We start from the raw sequence: 25,278 nt of genomic DNA, 5'->3' as shown, positions 1-25,278 counted from the left end.
AATACAATTTGATAAAAAAAGAAAAAAGATCCCCTTATTAAGCACTCAGTAATCGATTTAGTTACACATAACTAAATATTTTCTTTAAAAAATGGAAAAACCTGAAATGATGATTTATATTAAGTAAAGAATTGTGCATGGAAAAATAACTAGTATTACTCTGAATTTATCTGAAATATTAGAAAGTGAATTATACTTTATGAGAAAAATTTGCTCTCTTATTGATCTATGAGTAATCTATATGCATATAAATAAAGAGCTACATATTCTCCTGCAACAAAAAACTAAATGGTGATTTATAGCTTTCTTAAAACGACAAAACAAAAAGAATACCTACCGAATCAATAGACATAGGCCTACCGTTTGCCAGGCTCTAGCCTATTGTTGTTACCATTCTTGAAGGCTATTTTTTTCTAGGCACGATGATTCGATAACTTTTCCCATAGAGAAATTATTTTTATATATATCCGAAATTATGTTGTAACTATGTTAAGGTTCAAATGATAAAGCTACTACAAAATCAGTAGTTTGAGGACAAAGGCATAAAAAATGCTACCAAACTTCATTTTCTTGCTATTGCCTGTCCATGAGATATAGTGAGATGAAGACATAAATTAAACGAGGATTTGTAATATATTTTGAAAATACATATGCTCTTACTTTTAATGGAATAATATAATTTGCTTTCTTACGATTGTTTACGTCGTCCTCAAACGGTCTTGCTAAGAGTGATGTTCCGGTATTTCGTTGAGAAACCGTTTTATATGAACTTTGCGAAAAAAAAAATATTACGCTGTTTGTACATGTCTAAAACTGAAAAACAGATAGCATAGACAGTAACCTGCAGGCCTATCTACTGTAAAAAAAATTCGTGATGACTGACAAAATACTCCAGGTGTCCTTATGCATCACAGTAACGTATCAAAGACAAGCTCATTGACATAACCACTAACCTATAGGCCTACTTACTACTAAGCCTTTTTTGTAACGGACAAGATCATTCTTATTCTTAATTATATGCCACATCATTATAATGATGCCCTGATGTCAATGTCAAAACTGAAATAACGAGCCACTGCTCTGAGTAGTGAGTACTACAAAATCATAGGTATATATAAAATTTAGTATCCTCCGCTTACCCGTGAAGTGTTATTCCAGTTTCACTTGAAGGATTCCTGTTCCAAAATCTGTAACGATCAGCTCCGCAGCTCATAATAATGAAGATAATGAACGAAAACATCGCAAGACACAATAACACGTACTATTTAATTTCCGCGGTTAACTGGTGTTTGTAGATGGCAGCATCGTCCATTGCCGCCCAGATGAGTGACGGCCGGCCGCCATCCGTCAAGGATTTTATGAAATACAATCTAAAAGTGTATGCTGGAAAACTCCTCCGCCTCGGTAACAAAATTTGGTGGGTTTTCGGTATTTTCATGTGTGAATTATGCGTTATGGTAGTAATGTATTTTCATGTGTAAATTATGTGTCGTGGTAGCAATGTATATATATATTTTTGAATTTTAGAACAATATCGTTTGTAGGATTAAGGCAATTTTCGACATGGGAGCATTGTTACCGAGAGGCAAGGTTTGTTTACGTGACCCATCTATCAGCAGTGTAGCCTATATATATCCTACCCAACGGCGGCCATCGTTTTGTGACTGTAATCGGCGCAGGAATTGTAGTGCGTAATTGTCTTTTATGATTACAGCAGGCCTGTACCGAGGGGGTTATAATATTTTCTGTGACAATCCTTTTTATTGAACTGTTTACAAATTAATAAATAATTATTTTTTTGTTATGTCAAAGTATAAAACATAACAAAGTAATATACATATTAGGTATTAACATTAGGCTATAACTGAATCAATCAGTAAAATTGAAGAGATAATCATGAATATAAGTGCAGACTTTCAAATTTATAAGTATAATTATGTCAACCAAAGCCAGTACTTTGAATAACATCTAATCGGGTAGAAGTCTTGGTAGAAGGGCATAGACCACATAGGTTCTACCCAATTTTTCTTCTTAATATAGCTAAAATAACATTTTCAAGTATTTCATCTCGTATGCTATACTAGGTAGCTACCTAGCTATATATGCAATGGCATTTGTAGAAGAAAAAGTCCAATATTGGGAAAAATGACACCCACCCCCCAAAATAAAAACTTGGTACGGGCCTGTCCAGCGTACATATTTTGTCATAAAATGGTACTTACTTCGGATTAGCATAAAACAGCATAGGTATTAATTTTACCGATAACGAGTAGACAATTTTTTTTGCATTATCATCTGTGCTTGCCTTTTGACTTAACCTTAAAACTCACCAGTAGCCAATTGTTTTTATTAAATTAAGCCATTTTGTTGTGTAAGCTTTCGATGGCTTAACTCCTTACCAAGTTTCACGTGAAAAAAAATGAAGGTAAATTGCATTTAAAAACCTGACGCCACATGGTTGTTATTATTTTACTTTAAACCATTATTGTATTACATTTTGGTCTTGTAGGCTAGTTTTCCTACGACGAGTATGTTTTCATGAGTGGGTTGAACGTTTCTGGCATTAGTTCCGCTGGTAAATTAGTACTTGTAGAGATAAGTTTTCCTACGACGAGTGTTTTCATGAGTGGGTTGAACGTTTCTGGCATTAGTTCCGCTGGTAAATTAGTACTTGTAGAGATAAAGGATCACACCCAAATAGGCCTTCAACAGTTTGGGGACTACAGTGGGGAAGTGGGATTTGAGTTGGGGAAGCCACAGAGATAGTGATCCCATTGGAAACATTCAAAGCAGGCAACAAAGTGTAAGAAAATATTTTCAAGTCCAGCATACAATAATGGTTTGAAATAAAATTTTATCCCTAATGAATGCATTGCTAAAGTTTTTCTATGTAGGATCGCCAACAGGCAGCCATTACCAAAAATCTCAAGATATCGTTAGGGTAAATGCATGAGCGGCAACATAGCGGCCACCTAGTGGGACATATTCAACTTCCTTAATGTAAAAGCTTTTGTTACTGTTGAAACTGCTTTGGGGTTAGTTCACATACCTGCCACAAACAGTTATTTTAGTGAAAAGCAGTATTTGTAAAGGACAGATATCATTTGTAAATGAAGTAACATTACGTGATGGAAGTATATTTTGTGATATTCAGAATCTTATAGTAACTTACTATATAAGACGGAAAATAAAGAAAGCAGTAACTTGTTTAGTAGAAGGGTATCAAGAAGTTGCAAATACGTACTCGATTTTCTAATCGTATTGAAGCAAAACTAACTGGAATTTTCTAGCTTATTATGTGACCAAATTCGTAAATCTTGTAAATTTCGTTCTACCTTGTCAAAGTAATGCTTGAGAAAATAGGTAAAAGAGAATGTAAAATGAAGCAAACTATATGTATTTGCAGCCAGTATGTAAGGCCGCCTCTTGTTATCATTAATTGTCTTGAAGTAAATGACCGATCGGCGACATAGCGGCCACCTCTCTCAGAACGCGGCCACTTCCCGAAAAACCCCTTGAATTATGCCATTATTTAGTAATTTAGGAGAAAACTCATACTTCGTGAGGAGCGTAGAGGTCTCGGTGTGCTGCCTAGATAGATACAATTCTTGACTGATACTCATGGCAGCGAATTCAAGTACTTTTATGGGAAGGTGGCAGCATTCCGGGATCGGTGGCCTCTATGTCGCCGCTCGGTCATTTACCCATACCCATTAGGTAAACAAGAAGTGCTGCCAGTAGGGAAAATGAATATGAAATATATTGAAGGCGTACAGATTTAGTGTCACTAATATGGCTATAAAAAATACAAGTATTTTATATGCTGCCCAGTATGGTATAGGAAACGCACACAAAGGGTATACAAGAAATTGGCGTTGTGGAAAATGAATAAATCATTCCATTAACAAAGAACTGAAACTAATGGATTTTAATTTTTTTCAGCTTTTCAACTTTTTTTTTTTTAATACTCGACTTGAATAATGTTTAGTCCAGAGAATGTTATACTTAAAGATATCAGAAGAGAATTTTGTATTACATTTGAAAAAAAAAAAAAAATCGCTTGTACATGTGCAAACTATTTGGTTCTTAGAGCTGAGAAGCTTGAGAAAGGTGAGTCTAGTAATGAAGTTATGTTGTGATCAACACCGCGATCATCGCTCGCTGATCCCCCACGGCTACTAGCCTAGGTTACGTAAGCTTTGTTAGTAAGGGACGTCATCCACGTCAATAAAACTGAAATCCGGTCCTTATCAAGCAGCATATGTTGGCCATAAAGTGACGTGTATGTAACTGAAATTAGTCCATCAGGATCTAATGAATGTTAAAGATTTTAACTTTTCCGGAATTGATAATTTATGGTTCTCATTAGTGTATGCCGATTTGCACGAAATTTATGTTTATTTTTATTATTACGTACATACAAATTTCTGCGTATATTAATCTGTTAATAATGATGAATAACAACAGCAAATCTGCGGCATTGTTGGCCATGTATGTTTTGAAATAAGGTTACAGTATTAGCTCGTTAATCAAATGTGATGGAACCAAATCTGCAAGTGATTACGGAAACAGCGTATTATCTTTCAGGAGTGAAGCTCATTTTCATAACTGCCGCAGTTCGAAAACTCTCGGTTGTAAACTCCGAGCCGTGAAGTGGTTCCTTGCAATCGTCACAATAAAGTAAAATTAGATCTATTATTTTGCAATGGACAGGCGTTGCGCTCGTCGTAATATGTGCAGCACAAAATCAGTTTGAATTTGTTTTCTATATTTTGTATCCGAGTCTAGATATGTATATTTTTCTTAAGAAAAACTGGCAAGTATGAAAAATAAATCTTATAAGTTTCCTCTTAATGGATTTACGGAGGGAGCAAATGTTTAAAATGATATTCAGATGATAAATGTTGAAGTTAAAAGTGGTATTGTAGGGATTTATATATGTTGAATATTACTGTTGCTTTCACAAATACTGAACGGCTTTTGAAGACTAACAACGAAGGGTACCGTATTTAGAGAATGACCAAGTTGAAACATACTTCAGTTATCAGTGTAGCAGTTCGTATTAGTATCATATTAATGATTTAAAGTAGAACCGCTCGTGGGAATCATTATGACACGAACAATAGCTAATTCAGGAAGAGTTAATGACGCAGAATACCGGCAAAACTTACTTCATCTTCGTAACGAAGTATACTGCAATGTCATGCAATTCTGTTCATAACTGGAGCAAAATAAACAACGTTCCTATATTTTTGCAAGTGTAATTCAGCTTGAACTTAATGTTCTGCTACTGCCTGCAGCTTCCAGAACGAGATATTTTGAATTAAAAACAATTATTTATGAAATACAAGAGAATATAGCCTGCATTAATTTTCTATTTAATTCGATGTCATTACACTGAATACAGGAAAGTGTAGCTTGAGGTGTCGAAATAATCAGTAGAAAAATACATGTTATAAATTACATTTTGTATTCTGAATTCTACTCACCTCAGACTTAAATCTGAAAGGGATAATAAATCTGAATAAACTCTAGAATCTAATTTGATTATCATCATTTGTACATTCATAGAAACTTTTTTTTTCAGGTGGGCTACTTTTGCGTTAAGCTATGTGAACAATAATGATATCAGGAAGTAGGTTCATTACGTCATGTCACCAAAATAGTAATCGCAACGACTTTGTTTTTCAGGATTGTGTTTCCTGACAGACTTACTCAGCGCTCAGACATGGAGGGTAAGTGGCGCTTTGCTTCTGTGTTCTGTTCCTTTTATTGTCTTCTGTGTGATATCACACACACACACACACACACACACACACACACACACACACACACACACACAAAGATTTATCTTAACTTTATCGGGAAAATAATGTAAAAATGCCTGCGCCCAGTATTGCAGAGTTATAGCTAAATTATTCTGTTGCATTCCTTTAGATGGGGTACCTTTTGTTAAGTTTATGCAATAATAGTATATGTCATACTATTATATCTATATATATATATCACATATATATATATATATATAGATACACATACACTACATACATACTTATATTTATACATATTTATACACATGCATATTCGTGTATATATATATATATATATATATATATATATATATAAATGTGTGTGTGCACATATATTATATAAGCGAATACTACATGGAAATGACAGGCAGGTCAGTACAAGTGCTTCCTCCTGTTTATTCAGGCATTGTGCCCCGTGCTTCTACTGTACTTCTACTGTGATTTTTAAAAACTTGTGTATATATTATATATATAATTATTTGTATATGTTTGTGTTTATAAAAGCCGTTTCCCATTCAGATTTGGTTGGCCTTGAGGGCGTTAACCTCTGTTTCGTGAGTGTGTATGTGTGTGTGCGAGAGAGAGGGAGAGTGTTTGCACTCTGCATTTTACATGACGTGTTTAATGAGCCATGTATTCTCATTTCGTGTATGCATGTGCATTGCTTTTCTATGTTAGTGACTTACATAATTTCCTTGTGTTTAAAGTGATTTTTATTATTATTGTTATAATTATTTCGTGGCAGTGCTCTTGATTGTAAATGAACCACCTTTTGAATGGTTAAACAGCAGAACGGTTTTTTTTCACTTTTGAAGAACATTGAAAGCCTTGCTTTTGTTTTGAGGACCTGTAACCCCACCTTCAACGGTTGTCCTACTTTCCCTGTTCTCAAAGACTTATTTTTTATTGTTTTATTTTTATTTGAAGGATGGTATGGGTGATATAGCTTGGGTTGGAGGCTAACGATTGACATCAGGGGGCTTCAGAGACAACCCCGTAGGGAGGAGGTGCACTGTAGGCATTACGTAAGGTTCTTTGCAGCGTCCCATCGGCCCCTTGCTGCAACCCCTTTCATTCCTCTTACTTTACCTCCGTTCATATTCTCTCTTCCGTCTTACTTTCCATCCTCTTCTAGCAATGTTTGATAGTAGAACTGCGAGGTTTCCCTTCTGTTACACCTTTGTAACCTTTCTTCTCAATTTTCCTTTCAGCACTGAATGATCTCGTAGGTCCCAGCGTTTGGCCTTCGTCCTAACTTGTACATTCTATCTTCAGAGAGACAGTCTCTAAAGCCCTTTGAATTAATGAAGGTTTTGCAACATTGTATGCAACATTCATTGTGACATATTCTCTAGTTTTGATATTGTGAAAATGACGCGTAACAACGAACTAGAGTATAGTCATAAGTAAGAACAATAAAGCAAAAATCTTCTGAATTTGTATATGGATGCCGGTCTTAACTCAAATAAAAAAAGGAGCCTAGGAACAGTGCATCGACCCTGTCAATTTTAGACGATCTTTGGTAGTCTGTAACCAGTGGCAGTTGATTTCACTGAAGCCCAGAGCGAATATTTTAAAGGCAACGATCAGCATTTTCCAGAAGCTGCATATGTAAGTGCTAATTGCTACGTAGATAAATAAGCATAGAGGAGGACGTTAATTATTTCATTTGCATCTTTAAAAATAATTTTCGAATGTATTAAATGAGTAAGTTTGGTATTTAGTATTTCAGTAACTATAAATTGGCTGCATACTAAATAAATAAGTTTTGGTAGAAAGCCCAACTTAATGTTCACCTTTGAAAAGCACCATTTATGAGGTGAAGAGGCTGCTATTAAAATCCCAGTGAAATGACAATTCCCACATTGGAATATAGTGTCAAGCCAGGGTATTGTCCAAATTAGCTTGGTAAACTTTGGCTGAGTTTTAACTAGTAAAATGAGTTCTTGAAAGAATTTTTGCCTTTGTTGCAAAAATGATCTATCATCGTGTGTAATACATAAATTTTGAAAAGTAACAAACAGCCATTAGGCTTTGAAAATGTAAAGAATTATAGCTTAACCTTTCATCCAGTATGATCGTAATATATTGAGTCAGTCGGTTATTGTATGTGCAAGAAAACCCAAGGCTCACGACCAACCAACTTTGCAGTATTATTATTATTATTATTATTATTATTATTATTATTATTATTATTATTATTGTTGTTGTTGTTGTTGTTGTTGTTGTTGTTGTTGTTGTTGTAAAACATTTCACAGAATAAAACACTTCCATAACAGATACAAAGAAAAGGCTGCTGACAGACGTGCAAATCAAATGCAAATAACATAATATACGAATAAATAAGTAAATGAATACTCAATACAGACTGAACTCTTACGATGGCGATTAGTTTAGTGTCGAGTTATATACCGTAACAGGACTCAGTATATGTGGGTGTTCCGGTTATATATTCAGTAGTGTTGAAGAGATTTTTAACTACTAAAATTGTAGAGGCGAGAGATACTTTAGTGTTACTGGTAAATCGCATGGTACACTGTCTTAAGAGCATAGATAAATTCAATACGGTAATAGCCTGGTTTTTTCCTTTTTTTAAGGATTCTAGGATACAGTTTCTTTTACAGCAGTTTCTAAGGGCAACAACTTCTATTTCTGAAACAGTTGCACAAGGAGGTGTATCTTGACATGAAAGACACGATTAGGCAAGGTGTGTCATCATCAGTATATTCAGAGTAAAAAATGTGGAACATCGATTGCATTTTTGGACAATTTCCGTCGGTAATGACCGGAAATTTCAGAAAATTGTCTCGTAAGCTTTTCTAACAGGAGACGAGATTTCTCCTCGAGGCATCAATGTGAAAACCAGCCAGACTTCGTAATTCGGACTGACTTGTCAGAATAGAACATTTTATAGTGATTACTTTGTCAGTGACATAAGTTACTTTTGCTTGTTGAAGTGTCCCAGTGTTGCAGACTGGAGTATAAATGGTACTTATTATTATTATTGTTTTATTTTGTGTTTTTATTTATTTATTTGTGTGTGTGTGTGTATCACTCTCAGCCTATTCGACTGGGTGGTATTTATAGTATGAGGTTCCGGGTTGCATCCTGCCTCCTAAGGAGTCCATCATTTTTCTTTCTATGTTCGCTGTTTCTAGTAACATTCTTCTGCATGAGTCCTAGAGCTACTTCAGCATCTAGTATTTCCAGGTTCCTTTTCAGGGGATCGTGCCTAGTGTCCCTACGACTAATGGTATAATTTTCACTGGCATATCTCACATCCTTATTATTTCTATTTTCAGGTCTTGATACTAGTCAGTTTTTCTCTTTCTTTCTCATCTGCTCTGGTGTCCCATGGTGTTACGACATCAGTGAGTGATACTTTCTTCTTAACTTTGTCAATCAACGTCACGTCTGGTCTACTGCCACGTATCACCTTATTTGTTCTGATACCATAGTCCCAGAGGGTCTTTGCTTGATCGTTTTCTATCACTCCCTCAGGTTGGTGTTCGTACCATTTACTACTACAGGCTCCCGTGGAGGGCTTTTGCTACTGAATCATGCTTCTTCTTGTACTGGTTCTGTGCAAGTGCCAGACATTCGCATACTATGTGGTTCATGGTCTCGTTTTTCATATTACACTTCCTACATAGGGGTGAGATGTTATTTCCATATATCGTTCTTTGAACACATCTGGTTCTTAGGATCTTGTGTCGCTGTTAGCATTCCTTCTGTTTTCTTTTCGAGTTCTCCCCTCTGCAGCCATTGCCATGTTTCATCGCTGGCCAGTTCTTTAGTTTGTCCCATATACTGTCCGAGCGTTGGTTTGTTGTGCCATTCCTCTGTTCTGTTTGTCATTCCCGTCTCTGTAGTATATTCCTGGGTCTTCATCTACTTTTATCATTCCTTCTTCCCATGCACCCCATAGCCATTCGTCTTCACTGGTTTTCAGGTATTGCCTCAGTGCTCTGCGCTCGATGTTGACGCAGTCCTCTATGTTTAAGCGCCCTCTTCCTCCTCCCTTTTGTGTTGTATCTAATTACTTTTACTGCCCATATGTTTTGGCTTTCATCATATTTCCGGTTGAGTTTTGATTTGAGTATCGCGTTAAGTCTATGTGTATATTTTTTCCTGATCGTGTCCTTCATCCCTTGGTGTTTTATATCCTCTCCTATTATTCCCAGGTGTTTGCATCCTGTGTCATCTACGTCCGGTAGCTTCATCCCTTCAGTCCTTGTCACTTTGCCTTTTTGTATGTTGACCAAGGCACATTTTTCTATTCCAAACTCCATCCTGATTTCTCCAGATACAGTCCTTACAGTCTGGTTTAGGGTATCCATTTCCTTGATGCTCTTCCCGTCCGTGAACATCAGATGGTTAATTCTGTTGCCTCCTTTCTTGAGTTGGTACCCAGCATCCATTTCCTGCAGTGCTTCTGTCATGGGAATCATAGCTATTATTATTATTATTATTATTATTATTATTATTATTTTATTATTATTATTATTATTATTATTATTATTATTATTATTATTATTATTATTATTATTATTATTATTATTATTCAGAAGATGGCTTGAAATTTAAGCTTCCAAAGAATATAGTGTTTATTAGGAAGTAGTAAGAGGAGGTAAAGGGAAATACAGAAAGAAGAGGCACCACTTATTAAAAAAGATTAAAAAGGGAAAAAATAAATAAAGTAATAAAATAATAAATGGATGAAAATGTATTAAAATGAAAAGAGAATAGTATTAGGTTAGTAATGTATTGCACCTTCGCTTGAACTTCAGAAGTCCTAATTAATTGCACGACATCCTCTTGGAGGTTGTTCCACAGTCCAATGGTGTGAGGAATAAAGGACCTCTGGAACTGGGAATTTCGACAGCGAGGCTAAACATTGACTGCATATTGGTGCTGCTGTTCAGTGAATGTGGTTGCTCTCTCTCGGCAGATGAAAAGGGATCAGGGATCGATTGTGAATGTCAAAGACCTCTGTTGAAATGCAACTTACGAAAAAGTGACAAACAAGAGACCGTCCGTCGATGGTCCAAATCATAACTGCTACTATTAGGAAAGAGAATTAAATAAAATCTAAACAGGGAGTGAATCTGTCGTATCATATCCGAGTGTTGGCTATTGTCAAGAATTAACATGGGATATGTACGAGTTCCTAGGAGGCTACCACCTTCTTTTGAAGGGATATGAACCTGTACATTTGAGGACTTCTTGCAGTTTCATAAATATTTCAGGATCAATTATTGTCTCTGCTCCTCTGGATTATTTTATATCAAGTTTCTGCATCTAACATTTATAGACTTTAGGGTAAGTTCCCCAGATACACATTGGCCCTGATGGATCTAGTAAGGACCGAAGGAAGGGCTTCCAAAAATGCCCCCGTAGGTGGATAGTACCGTCGGTGTACTGTAGACATTACTTAAGGTTCTTTGCAGCGTCCTTCGGCCCCTAGCTGCAACCTTCATTCCTTTTACTAGATCTCCGTTCACTTCGCTTTCTTCCATTTTACTTTCCACCCTCTCCTAACAATTGGTTCATAGTGCAGTTGCGAGGTTCTATCCTTTTATACCTTTAAAACATCCCTTACTCTCATTTTTCCTTTCAGAGCTGAATGACCTCATAGGTCCCAGCGCTTGGCCTCGGCCCTAAATCTCATATGCTTCTCATATTCCAAGAATAAAGGTGGAAAATTAATTTAACAGACAGCTCGGACAGTAGGATTAGCTTCTCTCTTCTGACAAAAAAAAAAGAAAAAAGAAAAAAAGAAGACTGCCTCTGCCTGTCTCCTTAACTGTAGAGGTTCCATTCTAGGATCTGTTCTTTCCCATTTGCTTTGTCCTTTCATGATGAGTGACGGCCTACAAACAGTCATTATTCTGAGTCCAATGACCTGTTTTCTTTTCCCAATGATTGAGGTTTTGTCATCACTTGAAAAATAATCCATTTATGTTTCTTAATCAGTTCTGTTTCCGTTAATATTATGGAATTCTTGTTTTATTCTCTCGCTCTCGTTTGGGAATTTTGTTGTTGTCTTACAAGATTAAGTTAAAAAAAATTAAGAGATTGTTTAATATAGAATTAGAAGCTTAACTTCATCAATACTGTCCGGAGAGAGAGAAGAGAGAGAGAGAGAGAGAGAGAGAGAGAAAAGAGAGAGACGAGCAGAGAAAGAGAGAGAGAGAGAGAGAGAGAGAGAGAGAGAGAGAGAGAGAGAGAGAGAAAGGTTACGTATATCTTAGTTTAACCAGACCACTGAGCTGATTAACAGCTCTCCTCTGGCTAGCCCGAAGGATTAGATATTTTTACTTGGCGAGGAACCAATTGGTTACCTATAACTAGCAACGGGACCTACAGCTGATTGTATCGAGAAATGAATTTCTAATCACCAGCAATAAATTCCTTTGATTCCACGTTGGCAGGGCAGGGAATCGAACTCGCGACTTCCGAATCGGTAGGCAAGCACGTAAACCACTCGTCCAACGAGGAACTAGAGTGAGAGAGATATATATCTATACTGCCTTTTTATTGTTTGAATAAGTTGGCCTTTCCAGTGCAGCAGAAAATAAAACGCATAATTAATGCTCCCTTACCTGGGAAAGTTGTCGCCTTACATGTTGAAATTCTAGTCTAAAGTGAAATAAAAGCAAATTACTCAGGTAATAAAGTATTTCCACCCACTTCTTGAACCGTGTATCTATTTCACATATCCGTTTACCGTCTCCTTGGGATTCTGTAAAATTTAACATTGAGATTTTTCAGCTTTTCACTATCATCTTAAGTCACGCAGTACAAATTTTGTTTCTTAGTTTGAAGTTTCCTTGTTTAGGAGTAAATTACAAAAGGACGTATATACATATGCTTACTGCTTATTTCCAACCTCGCAAAACCAAAAGAGGGTTTCACAAAACATGAACGCTGCTCATACAAGTTGATAGGAAAAGAGAGAAATGAACTTTCATTGAGTAGGGCTTTGATACACTCTCTAGCTGTTCTTCCCACTCGCAGCACTGCTATTATAATGTCAGCTAACGTTAATTATAGTGGTCTGCTTAATCTTCCAGTGGTTTGCGTGTGCCAGATGGTGCAATTGGTCCACATCAATATGGCAGTTTTCCTTGGGAGAGAGAGAGAGAGAGAGAGAGAGAGAGAGAGAGAGAGAGAGAGAGAGAGAGAGAGAGAGAGAGAGAGAGAGAGAAACACACCTCTGTTGCCGTCATTATTACCCCTGATGCTTCTAGTAGTAATGTTGTGCCTTGAATATCTCTTTCTTTAACCTCATGATACTGCCTTCTATTACTTTCCTTTTTTTATGTTTCAAAAAAAGTTTTGATTGCCGTCAGAGTTCTTGGTGGCTTCCGAATGAAGACTATTTGTACTGGAATATTCATCTGCAGAAAACTATTTTATAATGTTAATTATTGTTTGGGGAAAGCAAATCTGTTACCTCCTTTGAGGCGTAATGATTTCTTTCTCTCTCTCTCTCTCTCTCTCTCTCTCTCTCTCTCTCTCTCTCTCTCTCTCTCTCTCTCTCTCTCTCTCTCTCTCTCTCTCTCTCTCTCTCTCTTAAAAACGTCAACATATTTGAAAAAGTCTGTTCATCCTTTTCTTCATTTTGCATGACACACATCCATAGTTTGATGTCACAAGTGCCCCCAGGTGTCATGCAGAGTACCAGCAACGATACTGACTTGCCGCAATGTATTCTAACTGTCCCATCCCCAGCTATTTTAATACTTGCGTCCTCTCTCGCATTTCTTTGGAACTAAATGACCAGGGATCGTAATATATAAGCATAAAAAGCCAATTAAAACACTCTGGTTTAAAACTAGGGACTATATTTCGGTGGACTGACTCCCACCCTTATCAAGTAGTGAATGACAGAAGAAGTTACATTGGTGAAATATATAGTTGCATATCTCCCACTATACAATTTGCAAATGTAACTACTTCTGTCATTCACTACTTGATAAGGTTGGGAGTCAGTCCACCGAAATATAGTCCCTAGTTTTAAACCAGAGTGTTTTAATTGGCTTTTTATACTTTATATATATCACGAAAATAAACAGATACTTTAGATATATCACGAAAATAATCAGAAAAGGGAAAATACAGAGCGCAAGATCTTTAGCTTTCACTCTGAGGCATTTGAAAGGAAACGATATACAGTGGGACAAATGTTTTATTGTGCTCCTAAGTGAAACAACAGACAGAGTTGATTGATCCCATAATAGTATGATTAGAAGGTTTAAAAATACCGTTTCAAGGAATCTCCCAATATATTCGTTAGTAGAGCCAACGAAAGAAGATAATATTGTTTACAAATGGAAACAAAAGAATCTGTGTAATCCTTTGCCTTTCCTTGGTTATACAGTACTTGAGTTAATCCTAGACAGCTGTTCTTCACCTGAAGAGCTACTTTTGTAAGCATCAGAATGGTTATATGCCCATTTAATCGTAGTTCTTTGTAAAACAAAGGATTTTTCGCAGTCTTGTCCCATTGCGTGTTGTTTCCTTAAAAATGTCTTAGAGTAAAGGTTAAAGATCTTGCACTCGGTTGTTTCTTTTTTCTCGAGGTCATGTGCTGTATATATATATATATATATATATATATATAGTATATATATATATATATATATATATATATATATTATATATATATGTGTATATGTATTTTTATATATATATATATATATATATATATATCAATGTAATATAACACGAAGGAACACGTGCTTGAAGATATCACAAAATCCACGTAAGATTTAATTTCATGAACAGGATTCCCCCAGATGGGAAAACAAGTGCTACTGAGTAGAATTTATAGTAGCCTTAGCTTGAGCTAAACGAACGAGTTCATCACCTGAATTATAAATGCAAAATTCTCATTGAGATAAGTGATTGGAATAACAAACATTATGTTTGTTATTCCAATCCCTTATCTCAATGAGAATTTTGCATTTATAATTCAGGTGATGAACTCGTTCGTTTAGCTCAAGCTAAGGCTACTATAAATTCTACTTAGTAGCACTTGTTTTCCCATCTGGGGGAATCCTGTTCATGAAATTAAATCTTACGTGGATTTTGTGATATCTTCAAGCACGTGTTGATGATTGTGTAATAAATCTTTCAAACAAAGAACTGAACCAGAATCTTAAATTGTGTTTCAGGCTCTGCCGTATCATATTCTATTAGTGATGACATTTCGTGCACAAACATCATCTCGGAGATATTAAAACTGGAAAAGAGAAACGCGACTGTGTATCACCTTCAATGAATTTAGTTAAAGGTCTTTTCTTCGGCTGACTTCAAGTACCTAATACAAGAGTGAATTTCCCAAAAAGGTTTATCGATGCAATTCATGAAACGAAGAAAGATAAAAGTTTGCATATTACTAAAGCTGACAAATCCAGTTGTTCTGTAATAATGGATAACATTAGCTGTGCTGAAAAATTGGAAAACATATTATCTGATTCTAGTACTTACAACAAACTACGGAAACGCCCATTAGCTGATATCATAGGAAGTTTCAGTTCTAAAATGAATCCAGTTTAATAAAAGAGAAAGCAGCGATGATTGGCCCATCTTTACCTTACATCTACGGGTTAATCAAAACATAAAAGAGATTTTCCTATTCTGCTCATTATCAGTTCAAGCGGTTCTATTAGTTATAAACTTCCTAAATATCTAGTTAAATTATTGTCACCTATCCTGGGTACTATTTCAAATTCCCATTTACAAAACTTGTTTTCTGTGCTAAACTCTCCCATATTGAATTATCCAGTACTGACAAATGAACCAGTTTTGATGTGACTTCTTTATTTACTAAAGTTCCTATCGATGACTTGGTCCATATTTACCACAAAATTTGAACTTGTATAATCTAGAATTACTTACCAATATCATTATTCATTTGATATACGTTTGTATAAAAAAATTGTAAATTCACTTGCAATGGTAATTTTTATGAACAAATATTTGGTGTGGCTATGGGGAACCCTCCTTCGCCACTTTTGTCTAATATTTACATGGAGATCTTTGAGTCTAGACTTATTCAAAGAAATTTATTCTCTTAAGGTGTTTTGGGTTAAATATGTAGACGGTTGTTTTTGTTTTGCACAAGAAAATGTAAATATTCCTGATTTTTTGCATACAATTAATAATCTTGTACCATCCATAAAATTCACAATAGAATATGAAGAAAATAATTGCATACTATTTTTAGATGTCCTAGTTATTAGAAATAACACCAGTTTTTTATTATAATGTATATAGGAAACCCGCTAATAATTTTTCACATATTCATTTTTACTCTAGCCATGTTAAACAAATTAAGGTGGCAACATTTTCTAGTACGTATCTTTGACCTCTTAGAATTTGCAGTCCTGAATTTTTGGAAGATGAATTTAAAGTTATTGATAAAATAGGAGATTAATTATGTTACCCTCCATATTTTTTGCAACTTTATAAAAATAAAGCAAAAAATACATATTACAATCCCTTTTCCATTTCATCTTAATTTCATTCCTGATGTACCCGTTGTAAAAACTATTGGTATTAACTTAGTATTTTAATATAATTTTGAGAAATAAACTAATTAGAATAGCTTGCCAATTCAAACAATATTGTGTACAGTATTCCTTGCAAAGAATATAATAAGATTTATGTAGGTCAAACATCAAAAGTACTGAAATGAGATACCCACAGCACAAATATACCATTTCAAGAGGCCTAACGATTAATGGCATTGTGCATCATTGATTTAAGACAGGCCATTCTGTTAACTGGGATAATTCCTCTATAGTATAGTATAGTATAGTATATTTGTTTGTCCTTATTTGTTACAAATTCATAAAATAAGCAGAAAATTCGCCGAAGCAATTTAATGCTTGTATGGCGAGTTATATAAAGTAAGTTGACTGGTTTTACATAAAATTTATACAGACTTACAAGCTAAAACACAGACATAAAAATACATGGGTCGAGCCTATTTTGACAAAGGATTGTAATACTAAGTAAGACATTAAAATACAAAAGAATACAAGTCCAGCTTGCAACACAAAAAGCATTTATACAAATGCCAATAAAATAGCACACAGGTCCAGCTTGTGTTCCAAGGAATAAAAGATACCTGGGTAACTAAAAGGAGTCTTTAAAAAGGACAGTTCAACACTACTTAAAATACCTACTGTTGTGCAAGTAACAGTTTTTTGTAATTTCTGAGAGAAACATAAAAGGAATCTTCTAAAAGTTTTCTGTCAAGTTCATTGTTAAGCCCAATCAGCTGATAGTGGAGGAATCTCCTTTCAACCTCCGTACGTATGATAGGTGTATGATAACCACGGCCCCTAGTAGCATATTCATGGGAACTTAAATTGGGTCGTAACAAAAGATCATAAAAAGTAGGGCAGCTCACCCATAAGCAGTCTCCTCAAGAACTTGAATAAGCTTAGTTTATACAAGCTACTTATGTTTAGTATCTGCAAACGTGCATATAGTTCCGATGTGCCCATCACCGGTCTTCCATCCTCATATCTGACTCCCAGAATTATTCTTAGCAAGTTGTTGACACGTACCTTCAATCTCTTAAGCACAGTAACAGGTGCCGAGCCCCATATTAAGAGGTGGTTATTCAAGTAGGGGAGCACTAGAGCATAATATAGTTTAAGCAATATGTCAGTCGGCAAGAAATCACGAGTACTAATAATTGCTCCAGTTATACGGCTGACATTAAGTGAGACATTGTTAATGTGTTTTGTATAGGTCAAGGTATTAGTGATAGTCAAGCCTAAGTATTTGAAGTCCGTTACCCATTCAATAATGCCATCAGCGAAAGATAGGACGGGAAGTTCTTGGGGAGACCTGGTCAGGACAAACATCAACTTACTCTTACTAGTATTAGGAGTTAGCATATTTGCTTTTAAGTATACCTCAAGTTCACTAAACAAATTCCTAACTTTATTCATAAGCTCGGTGAATGAATGGGAAACCAGCAGAAAAGCAGCATCATCCGCAAATAAAATTGTTTCGGCCTGCACTGCATTAGGTAGGTCATTTATAAATATATTAAAACAAAGAGGACCAAGTATAGACCCTTGAGGCACACCACATGTAATCACTTTAACATCAGAATCAACACCATTTACACTTACAAACTGCCTTCTGTTAGCAAAGTATGATCTTAGCTATAGATGAAATTGGCCATGAAACCCATATGTTGTAGTGTATCCAAAAGTATCTTGTGTGACACAGTGTCAAATGCCTTTCTCAAGTCAAGGAAGAAGCAGACACAGAAACTCTTCTCTTGATAAGCCTTTGTTGCAATAGAGAGAAATTTGATAATGGCCTGTGTAGTACTTCTATTCTTGCGGAAGCCATATTGAGAATTATTAAGAATAGAGTACTTTTCAATGAAGCTGTTCATCCTGTCTAGAGTTAACCTTTCAAAGATTTTTGAAGCCACCACAGAAGGGATCTGTTGGAGTCCATTTTTATTGAAGCCACTTCAACAAGGAATGTAGATCTCCATCCTTGATCCTCTTCTGATTGTTCACTGTCATTGTGTCCCTGTGTTCTTCAGTAACCTTTCGTTTGGGCCCCTCGTTCCTCAGTTTACAATCATAATGTCTGCGTTTTAATTAGAATTGCCGTTCATTTCTTCTGGTCATCTTCCATCACGTGAGTTACCCGACCAGTGGTTTTCCCAGCACCCTCCTTCCTTGTCACGGCGGCCCTCTTTCCATTAGGTCTCTTGTACATGATGAAAAATGGCCTCTTTTTGCCCATGATTTTGCCTTCCTTTAATGATCCCCACTAAGTATGATTTATGTGAGAGTAATTTTACGATATTCTGAAACTTTAGTTATATATATATATATATATATATAGATATTATTATATTATATAATTAATATATATGGTAATATCTGTAACAATATAGAATATTGTTCAGGTTCATTTTTATATCAAATCTAATGCTTTACATTTGATGCGCACGTCATCCACGAAGGAGGCCGGAGGTTTGGTTGTTACTAGCTAATGCATAACTAACGCTCATCATGTTGGAATAGTGACAACCGACCAGTGGCAATATATATGTACATGCATGTATATAAACACAGTAGTTGTTGTTCTTACTGTTTTTGGTGCTGTACAGTTGTTGCTCTTGTTGTAATAATGATTTTTTGAATGAAAACATTGTTGTATTATTCATGGCCATTGAGGGGAGGTGGGGGGGGGCGGGTGGGGGGGGGGGGGGGGGTGGGGGGGGGGGGGGGGGGGGGGGGGGGGGGGGGGGGGGGGGGGCGGGGGGGGGGGGGGGGGGGGGCACGTGACCAGGTGCCCTCGCCTTCAACCCGCCACTGCAACAGACAGAAGACGGGTAGGCTCAGCCTAGACTAATCTAGTAGCCTAAGCTATTTCACCATTCTTCGGCAGTGCTAGACTTTTTGACTGCAGTCAAAATTCAATTCTTTTTCACCGAAATAAGTTTCCAGCCTTTAAATAAGATATTGTAGCCTACCATAAAGATGATAGGGCTAGAGATAATGACTGTAGAGAGAGTAGTAAGTTTTGTGAAATGGAACTTCAACAAGAGAAGCAGATGGGTGCAAGGAGTTAAGAGGTCATCAATCTTTTTGAAGTAGAAAGGACATCTTTATGATTACTGCAGGTCTGATGCCTCTACCGAATTTCAAACTTTGATTTTATGGTAAAGACCACATTGAAAGAAATTAAGGTGCCTGGCATATGGCAAGAGATACTATAATAAGTATGGGGAAAAGAACTATTTTGTGAAACAGTGCAAGAATTTGAGAAAATGCAGGATTGAGAAAGTGAAAATCGTTGAGGATGATGATGACTCAAATAGTTGTAGTGATAGAGAATTCAAACAAATGGATACTGCAAACGAATTGGATGGAAATATTTCAGTGTCTCATGAAAGGAAACAAATTGTCCCTGTGAGCATAATGCATTATGAACTACAGTTTTAGAGATGTGTACCTACAATATATATTGTTATAGCATTGAAAGAATTTCCACATTTATTAGGTAGGCATAATGTTGCTGGTGATTATAGCAATAAAGCAGTTGAACTGAGAGTACATGACAATAAGAAGATAAGGAGTATTGGTTCTAAAACTCCGAATTATATTCGAAACTGACATCAACACAGCATCACATTTGAAGAGAACATTTTCATCCATGTTGATGGGCAAAAGTTTGGTTTTCTAAAAATTCTCTTAATTTACAATCCCCAGACTAGCAAAAATAAATAAATAAATAAATAAATAAAAATTATAATAATAATGAAAAAATTGTGATTTTTCACATGTTCCTAATAATGATCAGAATGATACTCTTTCTCAAGATAACTGAGTAATAAGAAAAGATAAAATTTTCCCATTCTCGTATTGGAAAGATGATATTTGCAATTCCTTCTTCAACTCTATAGTTTTACCTTAGGCCATATTTCATGTTGTATAAAGTTAACCACTTCTTTGTCCTGTTTCTGTGTCTTGCTCCAAGTGAATTGTTTTTCAGCTTAGTACCTCTCCCTCTCCTTCATCAGTAGATCTTTTTACCTAATCATACTGCAACCTCTGTCAATAAATATCCATTTTTGTCTATTAGTCTAGTAGATTGAAGCGTCTTTCAATTTTTCCTCCAATTTTCTCCGTTTTTTATTAGTTGCCTCTATATATCTCCGATTTATTGTCTTTTTCTTTCATCTTTTTCTGCCATTGACTTTTCTATTTTCTCCATCTTTATACGATGGAGGGCATCTTTCAGTTGTTCCTCGTGCGGTTGATGATCGACAGTTATCTTGGATTCCCTGGTGTATAAATACATGTGGGGGTCCTTCTCGTGAAATCTTCTTCATGGTAATTTGTTTATGCCAGTTTTTTCCACCATCTACTTCTGTCAAGACAGTTTCTGTCTTCCATCTATGACTGGGCATTAGCCAGTTTTTCTTGAGACGGCCGAGTATCATTTATTAACTTGGATTTCCAAACTAATAAAGTGTGTCAATGTTGGGTCTTCTCGTGAATATCCTCTTCATAGTATGTAATTTTTTAGTGACTGGTTTCCCTCTTCTGCTTCTATCCAGGTATTTTCTACTTCCTTTCTATAATTGAAGGCATCTGCCAGGTTTTTCTCATACAGTTGATCATCATTCATGAGCTTGAGTTCCCTTGAGAGAGAGAGAGAGAGAGAGAGAGAGAGAGAGAGAGAGAGAGAGAGAGAAGGCGATCCATTCCTAGAATCTAATCTTTTATATGAAGCAGGTCATTACATTGATGTTAATTCCCTTTCAATCACTTAACTGGACAATGTATATGAAATACTTTGCATGATTTTTCAAATGTCTGAATACTTTTGTATATGATTATAAATAAGTGTTACAGGCCTTGCTTCAGGTTTGATAGGCCCATGGCTCACTCTGTCCCAGCTCCCATCAGTACGCCCAGCTGAAAATGGATACCAGTGTCTGCTAGTTTCAAATGAAAAAAAAAATGGACATTGAGATGGTAAAAACTTGCTGAGAAACAGGAAGGCTGTACCCCTTTAGCGACACTTTACTAATGGTGGAAAAGCTTATGCTGATATATTTATCATATATATATATATATATATATATATATATATATAGATATATATATATATATATATATATATCTATATATATATATATATATTATATATATATATATATATATGTGTGTGTGTGTGTGTGTGTGTGTTTGTGCCACATACACTTTTACATGCATTAAGCAATTTCAACCAAACGTGGTACCTATACATGTAACTTAGCATCAGGGAAAGAATACTGTGGTGGTAAGACATCACTGGCACCAAAGGGGGTGTGTGTGGGGAGGGGGTGGGAAAGGGTTGAAAATAAATATAAGTAAAAACGACAGATATCAGTGTCTAACCCATAGTTTGCGAGTCCAAGTTGAACCCCAATAGGGAGGGGGGTGAAAAGGGGTGGGGAAGGGGTGACGTGTAAAAATAACCGAAAATGACAGATATTAGTGTCTAATCCATAGTGTTCGAGGCCACTGAGATGAATAGTGATGTTCCTGATGCCTTTTAATTACTTGTTCAGCCCTGATAGGAAGTGGGGTGAGAAGGGGTGGGAGGGGGTGACACAAAAAAAATGAAAATGACAGATATTAGTGTCTAATCCATAGCTTTTGAGGTCGCTGAGATGAATAGTGACACTCCTGAATGCCCTTTAAGACCAAGTTCAGCCCTGATAGTTTTCGAGGTTGCTTGGATGATCAGAGACACTACCGGTGCCCTTCAAGTCCAAGTTCAGCCCCAATAGGAATAGGGGTGAGAGGTGGGGAAATATAAAATGTCAAAAATGCTGGGCAATGTGGAGAGAGAGTTTTCCTGGGCAGCACTGGGTTTGTCAACTATTATATATAATGCCATAACTACTTGAAATGGTATGTATGAATGGGAGAATTATCTACAAGTCATGTATATACCATCAAGTAATTTTTGCATTAATCACGTCATCCTTTCCTTGCAGAAACAGAAGAACCCGGACGTTCCTCCTCATGGCCAGAAGTTAGGGCCACTGAATTCGGAACTGCCCGTGGTGCGGTTTGAATGCGCGGGGAGAGGAGGAGGTTATTATGGTGACATGGATTTTGGATGCAGCATTTTCCACTATTGTACCGCTGACGGTACAAGGTACACTTTCAAGTGCACCAAGGGTCTGAAATTCAATGAGGTGGGTTATGTTATGATTTTCTATTTGTTTTCAGGCTTCACAGAATTCACACATTGAAACCATATTTGGCTGGGTTCAAAATAATAAGGAGTAGTTTACTTAAAATCTTAAGACAGTCTTGGAAGGAAACCAATTCTTTTATAAATAAGGGAAGATTCCTCATTTTTCTCATGTCATTTTTTCCAGGTAGAATTGAGGTGACACACAAAAGAAAGAAGACCAACACGATTTAATTGAATGTTGTCTTGTTATATTTCTTATGCATCGTTTCTGCCATGTGTTTGTAGCTATTCTCAGTTTCAAAAATGGTTTCATCCTTCCATAGTTACTCTCGCTCTCTTGGCTTTATGGCTTCATTATGACCTACTGTCAAATGTACCGGGCTATCGATGTTAATTATTCCCTTGTCATTTGCAAACTAAAGTATTAAAAAGTCAATACAATCACATCTTTTCATTTTTGGGTTTACTTTAAATTTCATGGTTTGTTGCCCAGACTCTCAGTTGTCCTAGATTTAATGACCTTTTGCTGGATTAAGCAGATTTCCACTTGATGTATTCTCTCATTTTCCAGTCGTTTTACTTATTTAAATATCAAATGAAAATAACTGCTTAAGTTTTATCTTTTCTTTAAAAGATATATTTGTCTTTAGAAAATCTCTTCACAGAATTATATGAGGTTTAGCCAAAGTGACATGGAATATTTAGTACGGTATTTGAGATTTTTCATCGAGGTTTTTGGATTTTCAGAACTGAATGATTATCACAAATCAAAAGCTAACTTAATCTCTCTCCGTTGTCTCTATATTTACTGCGCTGACGAACTGCATCTGTACATTTTCGTCAGCCGTTTCTGTCTTAGGCTTGTTATACATATGTTATGGACTTTTTATCAATTTAGTTAATTGGCAATTCCGAACAAATGAATGCATAATATCTTTTTTCCTTGAATGTCCAAAATCCCATTGATCATTTTGCATTGAAAAGATCTTCATCTTTAATCTTTCCTGATTCATGAGAAACTTCTCTGAAGTTAATAGCTTTCTGGCTCACAATATTTGATGGTCTGAAATTAAATTTAGGCTGTCAATCACTTTTAGCCATTAAGCGCTAAGACAGGGAAAAAAGAGAATTGGAATGATTGAACAGCAAGATGAAGAAGAAATTCAGAAATAAAGGCACTGAAATACAAGGATCTAATGGTGGAACTGGGACCGGACCCACCAAGTGCACTCTGTCGTTACATAATAAGACTGAGGAAAGAAAAAGGGAAGGTATGTAGGTAGAGTGAAAGGCTAAAAAGTGGGTGCAGCTATGATTGGGGCTCAAGGGATGCTGCAAATGCCCTTTAGATTTAATACCTACAGTGTACCACATGAGATAAAGTTCAAGACATTACACCCTTACAGGGCCGGGGCACACTGAAATGCATCCTATGAAAAGCAGTTTGCCATTTGTGTAGTGTGTGTGTTTGTTTTTTTAGTTAAAACTAGTTAAACTGGCAATGGATAATGTGTTTTTGTTAGTGACCAGCGCCAGAGGTGTTGCTGTTGCCTGGTACATCATGTGTTGCAAGGTGGTGGTTTAGGACTTTTGTTCATTTTAATCACAATAACTAAAATATATAGTGACAGAAAATGTCATAATATAGTTTATAGGTGATGCCACTCTTGCTGCAGTTATGAATTCCTCACTTGTAAAATACAGTGTGGTGGTAATACTGTATTTAAGAATAGATGACACTGTTTGATATGGCCATCTACCAATAAATTTCTTTATCACATCAAAGATCAGCCGATACTGGCAGAAATCCAGGTATCATTCATAAGATTTCAACTATCGCAAGAGATGGTGGTACCAATATCCCATGCTTCAGACCTTCCTTCTACCATCACTGGAATATCATTCTTCAGTATGGACGACCAGCAGTCCCCTAAGTCTTGATCCTCTGTCTTTACAGTGGTGATCAAGATTTAGACCATTGTCAAAAGATATCCTATTCATGAAGTCCACTTTTCATAAGATTTATCTTCATAGAACTCTCATGTTAGCTTTGTTGAGCATCAGCATCCATATTTTGTTGAGATGATGATAATTTTAGTTTGCTCAGCTTCCTTGTTAACTGTTTAAATTTTTGAACAGCCTATTTATAGATATTAGTAATTGCAAGTTCATGAGACTGAAATGCTACTTTTAAAGTGCCACCTAATTGACTCGCAAATTTTCTTACTACTTTGTGGGGTGTTGTTTGTTTTTTATGAGCTTTTTTTTATCTACACAGTGTTTACTCCTTATTTTCATGTGAATTTTATTTCTCCCATTTTTCATGTATGGATGGTGTAGTTTCTAGTTTGGTATCCTGGCACGTTTCAAAGTTTGTGCACTTTATGAACAACAATAATACTGTCATATTTCATCCGGAATTTTACTATGTTTAGAGATTCCAGTCTAATTTTTGCTCCTTCTAAATAGAAACCCATTATGTAGCTTTAGGATTTAATATCTTTAGGTCATATGTTTTCTAATAGCAGTGGCTAGTGGGAAGTACTACTGCAAATTCCTTAGACTTGTACACACCTAAACTAAAAATGAAGGGGGGAAAAAAGGGGGACTTGACTTGATCAGGTAAGGAATGATAGAATAAAGCAAGAAGAAAGTTAAAAAACCAGGCAAAGGAAGGGAAATAGACAGTCATTGAAGTGTGTAACCC

At 36.0% G+C, this 25,278-nt stretch overlaps 2 protein-coding genes across 3 annotated transcripts in view; one reads left to right on the top strand and one right to left on the bottom strand.

Annotated features, from left to right (window-relative positions):
- Positions 1-1,277, bottom strand: part of LOC135208425 (vacuolar protein sorting-associated protein 53 homolog) — a 308,005-nt gene extending 306,728 nt beyond the window's left edge. Inside the window, exon 1 of the mRNA XM_064240578.1 lies at positions 1,140-1,277. The gene's annotated coding sequence lies outside the window, so the exon portion shown is untranslated. The remainder of the gene's footprint in view (positions 1-1,139) is intronic.
- Positions 1-25,278, top strand: part of LOC135208424 (serine-rich adhesin for platelets-like) — a 92,703-nt gene that overhangs the window by 59,313 nt on the left and 8,112 nt on the right. The window contains exons 1-3 of one of the 2 annotated variants that reach the window (XM_064240573.1): positions 1,285-1,417; positions 5,692-5,735; positions 22,366-22,569. In XM_064240573.1, the coding sequence (XP_064096643.1) occupies positions 1,381-1,417; positions 5,692-5,735; positions 22,366-22,569 (285 nt within the window). In that variant the 5' untranslated portion in view covers positions 1,285-1,380. Of the gene's footprint in view, positions 1-1,284; positions 1,418-5,691; positions 5,736-22,365; positions 22,570-25,278 lie in introns of those variants that run through there. The other variant, XM_064240574.1, reaches the window with a different exon arrangement.

This window comes from Macrobrachium nipponense, chromosome 35 (genome assembly GCF_015104395.2).
Source record: "Macrobrachium nipponense isolate FS-2020 chromosome 35, ASM1510439v2, whole genome shotgun sequence".
Taxonomy (NCBI): domain Eukaryota; kingdom Metazoa; phylum Arthropoda; class Malacostraca; order Decapoda; family Palaemonidae; genus Macrobrachium; species Macrobrachium nipponense.
Note: the sequence above shows the minus strand (reverse complement) of the source record. Positions and strands in the feature narration are given on the sequence as shown.